We start from the raw sequence: 11214 nt of genomic DNA, 5'->3' as shown, positions 1-11214 counted from the left end.
TGACCTTTCCAGAAAATAAAAATTCGTCATATACCCACTTACGTACGGTCACGAGGTCACGACATGGTGACCCCGTTACCCTAATCTTTGGCTTAATCAGTTCGGTAAGATAATCGTGATTTGATACGAATATATGAAAATAAGATAGGACGATACTGATTGTGTTAAACTCTCTCTCTCTCTCTCTCTCCACTCCGTACCCGACGACAACGCAGAGCTATAAAGCCTCACGTGGGAGACCACATGAGTCTAGCGCTTGTTGCCAAGTGCAACAGACTCTGTAAGTACTACAGTGAGCCTTCATCTGCCTGTACCTGTAGACGGGCTGACAGTGCGCTACTGTAACTGTGAGGGGGAGCTCCATTCACTGTAGCTTCTGGATACCGTAGTTGCAGGGTTCTTGACACTGTATTGGGGGAGTTAATGGAGTGGTTATATTCTCTAAGTGACAGATATCCAGTTACGGTCGTAGTAGGTTGTGCTACGGCCTGTTACGTCTTGTATTACCTGGTGGAAGTTGTTAAGGTAGGGTGTTCTCTCTCTCTCTCTCTCTCTCTCTCTCTCTCTCTCTCTCTCTCTCTCTCTCTCCATCTCCCCGTTCGTCCATTCACCATTTTCAATCCCAGTCCAAATCAAATAAACCCAAAACATACGATGGCGTTCAATGTTTACCTTTGATCATCCAATCGAAATCCCGGAAATTCAATGTTTACCTTTGATCAGCCATTCAAAATCCCGCAAATTCATGACGTATGTATGACGTCATCGGTTACAGCCAATCAGAGGCCGAGGAAGCGGCCACGCCTCCCTATCTCAGTCAATGGGGAAGGAGTGGTCAAAATACAGCCACCCTGATACTTAACGAATCCTTCTCGCTCCCCCTAGCGTCCCGTCCTGGTGTGCAAGGATGGCCCCTGGAAGGGGTTCCTCCTGAAGCAGATGCCCATCCTGCAGGAAAACTATTACCCGACGCCCTGGTGCGTGGACGGGCGCCTCCAGAGCATCATCGGGTGTGTCATCCGCGGCCTGATGCCCGACATGGCCTACGAGAGGTGAGCCACGATGGACTTTGATCTTTCAGTCAGTTAGATGATTATGATTCTATCTTGCGTGGAGCGCTGATAATTATTATTCGGCTGCCTTTTGTAGAGATGGAATATTGATTGTGAACTTGTTTTGTGGATTGTAGGTTTAGATTTATCCTTTGTATTATATATCTGGGCTTTCACGACTGTCAAAAAAATTTTTCCCCTTTTTAAAGTTCAGATGACAAACGCCCCTTTGTAACTACACAGTCTTTTTGTTTCACTCAGAATATGTGTAATATTATATATGTATTTTACATTTGGAGTGCATCTATAGCCCTGAATCACCCTCAAAACGACTGGTTTTATTCTCACTTTCGTTTTCGTATCAACTTACACAACAAATTCTTCCAAAACTGTTCTCAAGGTGACAGTGTCCCTTACACGGGAACAGTTTTGAATACAAAACAAGTCATTCTCGGACATATTCGGCCTTAGGTAAGGCAGCCCTTGCTTCAAGACAACGCGTAGGAGCCCTTGCATTTGTTTACAAACATACACATACACAAACACGCACAAACGAGCGCAAAAAACGAGAAGCCTCGAATTTCCAAGAACCCAGACCAACCCGTCCTATGCACAAAAGTGGACGACCTTGCCTCTCAATGTTCTCGTCCCTCTCAGGGAACTGTTTGACCTGAAGGATGGCGGGACCCTATCCCTCGACTGGCTGCGCAGACCTCCCAAGGACACGAAGGATCCCCGGCCCATCCTCATCTTCCTGCCAGGACTCACGGGGACGTCCCAGAGCGGGTACATCAAAGGATTCATCCAGAGCCTTGGGGAGACAGAGGCCAGCTGCGTCGTCATGAATTATCGTGGGATGGCTGGCACAGAGTTGAAGGTTCGTCTCTCTCTCTCTCTCTCTCTCTCTCTCTCTCTCTCTCTCTCTCTCTCTCTCTCTCTCGTTATTCGTCCTACTTTCATAGCAACCACTGATATCATTCCTGACATAACTAGGCTCGATTTCAGCGAATTAAAATGGCGTTATGGCGAGAGACAGTCGCAGGACTGAATTCTACGACGATTTTCTATCCTTCTCAGACCACCAGGACCTTCTGCAAGGCGAATAGCGACGACTTCGAGGAAGTGTTGGGTCACATCAGGTCGCTGTACCCTGGATCGCCCGTCGTGGCTACTGGCATATCACTAGGGGGGTAAGAAGGGACTGTTCATGGTTGATAAACCTGCATCTGTCCACACTTCATTCTGATGTTTTATCAATCTATTTTTTTTTTCTCTCTCTCTCTCCGTTACTGTTTCCCCTTATGACCTCTTGTGACCTTCAAGCTTGTGACCTCTTTGTGTGTGTTTCTGTATATCAATCTCTGTCCCTCACAATCTTTCAGACAAACAATCTTTTTTTTTATTTTTTATTTTTCAAAGACTTTCCACCCCGACAGGATCTGGATCACGAACTACCTGGCCACCCGAGGCGAGAGCGCCGCCCAATTCCTGACGGCCGCCCTTGTCTTTTCGGTGCCCTGGAACCTCTTCACGGCCACCGAGAGCCTCGAGACGCCGGGGCTGAACCTGGCCCTCAACCGCAGGATCACCAGGTCCCTCTGCGCAGTCTACGACCAGTACAGGTCGCACCTGGGCGGCGAGAATCTCCCCTGGCGGTACGACAGAGTCATGAAGGTGGGTCGCGTTCCTTAGGCCTCCTATTGTTTTGGTTTCGTTCTTTAGCCCTCCCATTGTTTTGACTACATTTTTTAGCCCTCCCATCATCTTGGCCGCCTTCAGTCGGGAGTTGCGTTACGTTCACTAACGAAACGACTTCTTCTTCTCCTTTCCCGCAGAGCGAATTAATCCGCGACTTCGACAATAACTTCACGGCGCTGAACTTCGGCTACAGAGACGTGGACGCCTACTACAGGGCGGCGTCTCTGGACGACCGTTTGCATGAGGTCAGGGTTCCTCTGCTCTGCCTGAACGCCGAGGACGACTTCTTCCAGCCGCTCAGAGGTTAATACTCTCTCTCTCTCTCTCTCTCTCTCTCTCTCTCTCTCTCTCTCTCTGAGCACAAGTGCATACAAACATCAATCTCATCCCCATTCAAAATGGCGAATGAATCAGGATGTTAAACGGATATCTTCACGTCTATCCGTCTAGCAATGCGTACACATGCACACGTACACGAGTACACACACTCACGTACAGACACATACACAGATCATCCACGTATAGGAATGTCAGTCGCCGTGGCACAGTGATATCAAAGCAAATTCGCTCCATAAATAAAGATGGCTCCATTATCCATTCTTCTTCTTCTTATGTTTCAGGGATACCCATCTCGAGGGCACAGCGCTCCAGCCACGTGGCCCTGGCAGTCACGTCCCGCGGAGGGCACGTGGGCTTCATGGAGGGCCTCTTCCCCTACAGGAGCTACTACAGCGACCGCGTCTTCGGCCAATTCGCCCTGGGCGTCCTGTCGAACCTGGACAAAATACGCGCCTTCGAAATGGCGGGAGATGGTGTTGGTACTCTCAGAGGCTGCTGTGATGGTGTTGGTTACTAGACCTATAGAGTGTGAGCTCGATTTTTTTGGGGGTGGGGGCATGAGGTGTCGGGGGGGCGGCATTGTTTATGTTTGAATAAAGTGTAATCATTAGCTGTGTCTCGTTAGAATTCAAATCCTACAGTTTATCTACAATAAAAAAAAAAAACGAATTCATTGTAAGACCGATGGGTATCGAGACGCCGTTGGCATCTATAATGTCCCTGGCGCCCATCTGGTATATGGGTATATGGTGCCCAGCACCCACGCCGGAGAAGAATACCAAATGTATGAGGGCAGGCTTCTGATGAGGGACAGATAAAGGATGAAGATTACAAACATGTTAAAGTAATAATAATAATAAGCATTTTAGACTAATAATGATAATAAGTAGAATTTCAACAAGAGAATGTGAAAGATCTCTGTTGAAATAGTTCGACTCACGAAAAAGTGACGAACAAGACACCATCCGTGATGGTCCATGACATAATTGCTGATGTTTGGAAAAAATAAAAAGAAAAAAGTCCACACGATCAATTAATCAGCCTAGCTACCACTAATGACGTCAAAAACTCCGATCAAGGAATTAAAAAAGAAGACTGACGTTGTTTAGCAGCTGTGAAACGTGACGTCACAAACGGTCGACCATATAAAACCATAAAAGGGTAAAGAAAGATGAAATCTTTTTCCTTTCCTTATTTTTTAATCTTTTAATCGCTCTGTTTACCTGCAGTACGGCGAGGCAGGTGTGTGTTCAGAGAGAGAGAGAGAGAGAGAGAGAGAGAGAGAGAGAGAGAGAGACCCAGAGAGTCATTATCAGCCTGCTAGCTGAGCGGTGAGGGTGCGCCAAAAAGTCGCTCTAGCTGTGATCATGTCGGTCAATTCCAACTTTACGTTGTCCCACTCCCTTCTGGATTGGTTCGCCATACCCGCAGAAGGCTCTCTCGTGGGCGTCGCATTCGCTGTGGTCATCTGCTACTTGCTGTACTACGTCAACTTCGCTGTGGAGGTAAGTGCTGGTCCTATGGCGTCGACTCTTTTAAAAAAAAGTTTCTGTGATGCGTGCGCAGGCTTGCAAAAAAAAAAAAAAAAGTTGTTTATCAAAATGGTAGCTCTGGGTTATCTGATCATCTTTCTATCTTCGTTTTCGTATAAAAATAATCTAGTTGTGTCACTTTATTAAAATATATCATTCATCTGAACGTTACCTAAGCACGCAGGGGCAAAAACGGCTACTGGAAATGCGTCTACGTAATATGCAGGTATAACTTTGATGCGAAACCTAGATTATACTAACTCACCTCCAGAAAATAAATAAACAAATAAATAAATAAATACGTTGACAACATCCACGCCTTTGTTCTCATTCCATCGAAGGCACTCTTCTTTTTTATCTGTCCACACCCAGGTAGGAAAGATATACCGTTTATTCATCGAATTTCGCCGCAAAAAAAAAAAAAAAATGAAAACAAAAAGTGTGAATAATAATTCGTATCTAGTTTGTATAGCTAACTGGCAACTCTCACGGCGCTGACTTCCTACTTGTGCAGTGACGTTCGGTATGAATCTTTAGCTGTGTACACACACAAAGCCATTTAAATGTCCGTTGTTTATTCAGTTTTGGATAATATCATATATATAATACGATGATTTAATAAAGAAAATAGCACTGATTTACTGGTAAACTAACGTAGGAATTTATGCTGGATTTTTTAAAGTGAATATTTCTTTTCTTGCAAGATCGAACGCGCCAAGATGCAACGAACATCTATGATCTATCTAGGCGCAGTTGACTTGCAACTTAAACCAACAGAATTAAACAAAATGAATAATTGTATCTTGATGATGCGTAGAAACTTTTACTCTAAAAGTAAAATTTTGATAGTTAAAATTAATACAGAGCATAGTTTTAAAGTTTAATCTTTATGTAAACCTTATTTAAAACTTTTCGATTTGTAACGTCGGAATCTCAGTTATGAGCGAAGGTCAGTTTACTCTCAACGTAGCAAATACTATAACGTCTAGTGTTTCTCTCTCTCTCTCTCTCTGTATAGCACCGTCCTTCAAGCGTTATACACGAACATCCAAACTGCTCACTCTCGTAATCGCTAAAAGTAATTCTAAAAAATGACTGTCATGATATCTCCCGCATTTTTCTCTCACACGCGCGCAGAAATCGAAGTTGCGCTATGCATTGCAGAGCATCGCGGTTAAGAAATAAATCATCCCGTCTCTCTCTCTCTCTCTCTCTCTCTCTCTCTCTCTCTCTCTCTCTCTCTCTCGTCCGCGTTACTCCATTGCTTTTATATAGATGAGCAATATGAGTATTTTATTTTTATTTGGCAACACAAGCTTATGTACAAAACGAATATATACATACTTACACACACACACACACACACACACACACACACATATATATATATATATATATATATATATATATATATATATATATATATCTTAAAAGGAGCTCATATGGGCTCACTTTATTAGATGGAATTCTGTTGTAACAGAGATTTTTTACCAGTCATATATATATATATATATATATATATATATATATATATATATATATATATATAGATAGATAGATAGATAGATAGATAGATAGATAGATAGATAGAGATGGAAATATAGATAGATAGGTATGACACAAGCATTCTCTGAAGCAATTCTGGTTGAAATCAATTGCGCGAGTGGCTCTTTCACAACCTTGCGAATGGAGTTTTGCTCTTAAATACATTTTTTTCTTTTTCTATTGTCATCAGAGATGACTTGGAAGGTCACTGATCTGTTCAAAGCTTCCAGTAATTCTGTTGATGTTCATCATAGTAGTAGTATAGGTCTAATTGCCGCTGGGACATATATAGGCCTATTCTGCTTGCAAGATCTATCAGAGAAGGGGCTCGATACAGGCCTCAATCTGACGGGGAGATGCTGCCCCCTACAGTACCCATGGGTGCGTCTTGTTTGGGGGTACAGTTCCCTGGGGGTTGCTTGTTACTGTTTCTGATTCCAAGTACTATCCTTTCCTTGCTCCCCCAGAAACCTCTGCTTGCATGCAGACAAGGAGCCTGGAGAGACTTCTTGACGGAGCACCTGCCCCTGATTCACGAGCACTTTTGGCCCACCCCTTGGTGCCTGGACGGACGCCTTCAGACGGTCATTGCTTTCTCCATCCGGACGAACATGCCCCGGGTTCACTACCAAAGGTCAGTTCATGCGCCTCTCGTCGGGGCTGCGTCGCTCTCTGAAGGCGACTCTGGGTGTGATTTCAGTGACTAGCCTGACATGTGAGATAATATGTGCCAATTTCGTAGACTCCCCAACCTTAACTAACCTGTAATTTACATTTAGTATTCAAGGTAAGAGAATTATTTAAAGATGTATGATGTCTAAAAATTATAGGGAAGCAAAAATAGTGATAACAATGTGGAGCTGATAAGCACAGAAGTCTTCTCTGTTGAAGTGTTACTGTAAATAAAAATTATAATCTTTCCCACCTATCCAGAGAGACACTCCCCCTCAAAGATGGCGGTGTAATCTCCCTAGACTGGACCTGCAAGCCTAGGAGAAAGGACCAGCCAATCCTCCTGGTCCTACCTGGTCTCACGGGGACATCCCAGAGCCAGTACGTCAAGGGTTACCTCCATAACCTGAGGGACCTCGACCTCTGCTGCGTCATCTTCAACCACCGCGGGATGGGAAGGACGGAGCTTAAGGTTAGTCTCCTTCCACTTTATCTCTAAGGATTGGTCTGGTCGTATGACTGACTCTAGGCCTCTCCAAAGGACATGACACTGTTAGTACACACTGCATACACGTATATTTCATTTGTCTGTGTTCAACAAGTTTAGATCGTAGGTAATTACATCTCTGTATAGACTTGCTGTTTGTTGTCCAGCATAGGGCTAGCGCTCGCCTCTGGCTCTTATATGTAGTAGATCTGTAGAATGAAGACCGACTGACACCTTGGTCAAAGCTTTTTAGACATGGAGTGTAATGTCCCTAGTTATGCATGTTTCTAAGCCCTGGGACTTTGGAATGAGGTCACAAGCCTCATACCTTGCCCAGCACAGATTATTCCTAGTAATTTCACTAACTGAGCCTCATGTTATTGGTATCATTTCTATCTTAATCACTTTAAGCAGAACACGGAAAGATAACATTGAAGATGAACTGTTAAGACTGTCAGCTGTGGGCCCTTAAAGCACACAGGAGCCAGTAACCTCTCACAGGGACTCATTTTCGCATTCTGTCCCCTCCAGACACCCAGGACCTACTGTGGAGCCAACAGCGACGACTTGGAGGAGGCCCTGGAGCACATCCATTCCTTGTACCCCGAAGCGCCTGTCTTGGCGAACGGGATATCTCTGGGAGGGTAAGATTCTGGATGACACAGCCATAAGAAGGGTGTAGTCATGATATATAAAGGCATAGTTACATTTTCACTGATGTCCTCAAGGACTCACTACCGCCCCGTCATTCCAGGATGGTCCTCGGCAACTTCCTGGTCAAGCGGGGAGAGGCGGCTTCACGTTACCTGGCGGCTGCCCTGGTGTACTCGGTCCCCTGGAACCTCTTCGTGGCCACGGAGAGCCTGGAGAAGCCCGTATTCAACCTTCTCATCAACCAGAGCCTCACTATGGCCATGAGGAAACTCTTCTGCACCTTCAGAGAGCAGCTGGAGGGAGACTTCCCTTGGAAGTTTGACCACCTCATGAAGGTGGGGGGTGGAAAGTCATCGTTATTGACTACTGTTGTTATTTGGAAGATGAAGAACCCTATTCAGATGGAACAAGTCCACCAAAGGGGCCATTGACTTGACATTCAAGCCTCCACAGGATATGGTGTTCACTGGAAACACCATATTATCATCCTTTGGAAGCTTGGATTTCAAGTCAGTGGCACTGATGGTGGGCTTGTTCCATATGAATAGGGTTCTTCATCTTCTGAATGTATTAATGATAATAATAATAGCAGCATCAGGAGTATTATAAATAGAATCAAACCCATTCAGAAATACTGTAGGGAAGTCTTCCTGATCCAGGAAAACGTGAAGCCAGTCTCAAATGTCAAATCTATCAGCAACTCCTCCTCTTGATTTTAGATGGCTGGCTGCATTACCAGTTTCCTCTCCTTTGTTATTTTGTATTCCTGCTTCATTTCTATCAATCTATCTGATTGTCTGATTGATTACGTTATTTGTGACTGTGATGTGCGATGGCACGAATGCTTTCAAGTCGTTAATGTAATCGTATTCAATTCTGATGCGAGTGTTGATAGTAAACATTATTTACTTGTCTATTTCTTTAATCATCTATTTATTCTATTTCTTTAATCATCTATTTATTCGTAGAGCAAAACCCTGAGAGAATTCGACGACAGGTTCACCTCCCTCAACTTCGGGTTCCCGGGAGCCGAGGAGTACTACAAGGCAGCGTCCCTGGATGACAAACTCCACAAAATCAGGGTCCCCTTCCTCTGCCTGACGTCAGCGGATGACCCTTTCCTGCCAAAGAAAGGCAAGAACCCTTTGTTGATATCTTCTTACTTATTCACAAAGTCACAGATGATGCTTACGAGCCCATAGTGTCTGGCAAGCAACGGTCATAACCTGTCCATGTGCTAGCCGACCCCTTTGGGCAGTTGTCCTTGGTATATCTGATGACTACTAACTGTCAAATGATTTTGTACCATCCCTGTTTTTACAATACATGTACTGCACTATGTATTTGCCTGAATAATCACTAAAAATTCGTTTATCTACACTATTCATTGGCTATTTAGAGGGTAATAACCATCGTCACTTTTGCCCAGACTTGGACCTATCTATCACCCCCCATAAACCTGGGCTCATCACTGTCTTTCTCACCAGAGTGTCTCAAAGGGGCAGCCTGAGCGAAGGATCAATGCTTAATTGCCTGTCTGTCAAATTTTAAGCATAAATGAGATTCATAATAAATACCATGGGAATTCAACTGAACGTTTGGCCTCTTGTATTATCATCCAGACTAAACGATTGCAGCTAACTGAGAGAGAGGTTTCAGATGGTCAGTCCATACCCTAGATATGGTACATTACATACTAGTCCACAGATGGGACTAGGGTAGCATCCACCAGCCTTCTAGAACCCTGGGTGGAAGCTCCTTTACCTGGAGTTAACACTCGATCTCAAAGTTTCCCGTTGAATATCTCATACGCGCTAAACATTACTTTTCTTTTCCAGCCGTGTTCTGTATGAATGACAATAAACAGTGAATAAAGATATCTATTTTGACAACCATAATCTTGACCTATTACAGCAAGAAATCACCACATCCTCTATTTTCAGGTATTCCCATAGACAGAGCCAATCAGTCCAGCCACGTGGCTTTAGTTGTAACGTCACGAGGTGGCCACGTTGGATTTCTTGAAGGACTCTTTCCGTACATGACCTTCTACGGAGACAGGCTCCTCAGACAGTACGTTGGATTTCTTGAAGGACTCTTTCCGTACATGACCTTCTACGGAGACAGGCTCCTCAGACAGTACGTGAGCGGCGTCTTCTCAAATCTGGACAAGATGAGGGAAATCAGGCAGGAAGGCAATCAGTTTGTTCAGCAGTCAGTCTGACAATGACTGCGAAAAGAAGAACTCTCATGCTGTTCCTGTCTTTCCGTGTTTACGCACTAGGTCTATGGAGAGCGCGCACATGGACTGTTAAGCGTGCCTGGCTTTTACAGACAATTAAAAGCTCAGTGATACTTTTGTGTTTGTGTGTTTTGCGTTTGTTATATTGTCCCTTAGATTGTAAACATGAAACTTTTTCTCAATATCACTTGTTCCCGGCCTTCAGCCAGCTATAGGATTTCCATCCTCATGGTAGTCCAATCTTACCCATTTCTATTCAAGTGTATTTGACCTATCGACGAGGCTATTTGTGGTCAACAAGAAGAAAGGTCTTAAAATCAGACATGACTTCATTATCACAATAAGTTTAAGGACACCCCAGACATCCTGTAAAGTGATCAAGCCAATATATTTCCACGATTCAGCGAACACTTCTGCAATGGTCTGTGGAACTTTCTGTAAAGCGTGAGTTGATATATTCTGTGACCGTCACGACTGTATAAAATGATTCACACGCAATGTTATCGAGTTTTACTGAACTTACTTTCACTGCGAAGATATAGCTGTATGTATGACAGGGTTGTAAGGTCAGGATTCCCACAGAGTTCCAATGATAGCAAACTATATTGGCCCTTTTTTTGTGAGGGGTAGTACCAGTCATCGATGACAGAAATAGGCTACAAATAGGCTACTTCTTAATATACAAGAGTGTCTACACTGAATATTTTAAGCCTTTGATGACATTTCTCATATATATATATATTATATATATATATATATATATATATATAGATATATATATATATCTATATATATATATATATATACATCACAATGAAGAACGCGTACGACTCGTCCGTCCATCTCATTGGGTCGTTCTGCAGAATTCCCTCCCTAATCGATCTCGTAGAAACCCAACGTTGCGGTATATGACGTCATCGCAGGCACACCGCGATACCCCTCCCCCCCACCCGGGTAGCCCCACCTCCCACCCACGAGAAGAAGCCGTGATGA

The 11214-nt window shown here is 44.0% G+C and overlaps 2 protein-coding genes across 3 annotated transcripts; both read left to right on the top strand.

The window, feature by feature from the left end:
• The first annotated feature begins 176 nt into the window (after positions 1–176).
• Positions 177–3639, top strand: LOC135204837 (protein ABHD1-like). 2 transcript variants are annotated; one of them, XM_064235046.1, is made up of 7 exons: positions 177–280; positions 886–1052; positions 1710–1929; positions 2130–2242; positions 2489–2726; positions 2888–3053; positions 3371–3639. In XM_064235046.1, exons 2-7 carry the CDS (start codon positions 940–942, stop codon positions 3604–3606), a joined length of 1086 nt encoding a protein of 361 aa, XP_064091116.1. In that variant the 5' UTR covers positions 177–280; positions 886–939; the 3' UTR covers positions 3607–3639. The 2 variants fall into 2 exon arrangements, with proteins under 2 accessions (XP_064091116.1, XP_064091115.1); XM_064235045.1 differs by lacking the exon at positions 177–280 and adding an exon at positions 287–525.
• Positions 3640–4386: 747 nt separating this feature from the next.
• On the top strand, positions 4387–10203 carry LOC135204618 (phospholipase ABHD3-like). The gene is made up of 7 exons (XM_064234764.1): positions 4387–4594; positions 6634–6800; positions 7100–7310; positions 7857–7969; positions 8080–8314; positions 8948–9113; positions 9923–10203. Exons 1-7 carry the CDS (start codon positions 4457–4459, stop codon positions 10201–10203), a joined length of 1311 nt encoding a protein of 436 aa, XP_064090834.1. The 5' UTR covers positions 4387–4456.
• The last annotated feature ends 1011 nt before the right edge of the window (positions 10204–11214 follow it).

The sequence above is a fragment of the Macrobrachium nipponense genome, chromosome 47 (assembly GCF_015104395.2).
Source record: "Macrobrachium nipponense isolate FS-2020 chromosome 47, ASM1510439v2, whole genome shotgun sequence".
In the NCBI taxonomy this organism is placed as follows: domain Eukaryota; kingdom Metazoa; phylum Arthropoda; class Malacostraca; order Decapoda; family Palaemonidae; genus Macrobrachium; species Macrobrachium nipponense.
This window is presented reverse-complemented; position numbering and strand designations above follow the sequence as displayed.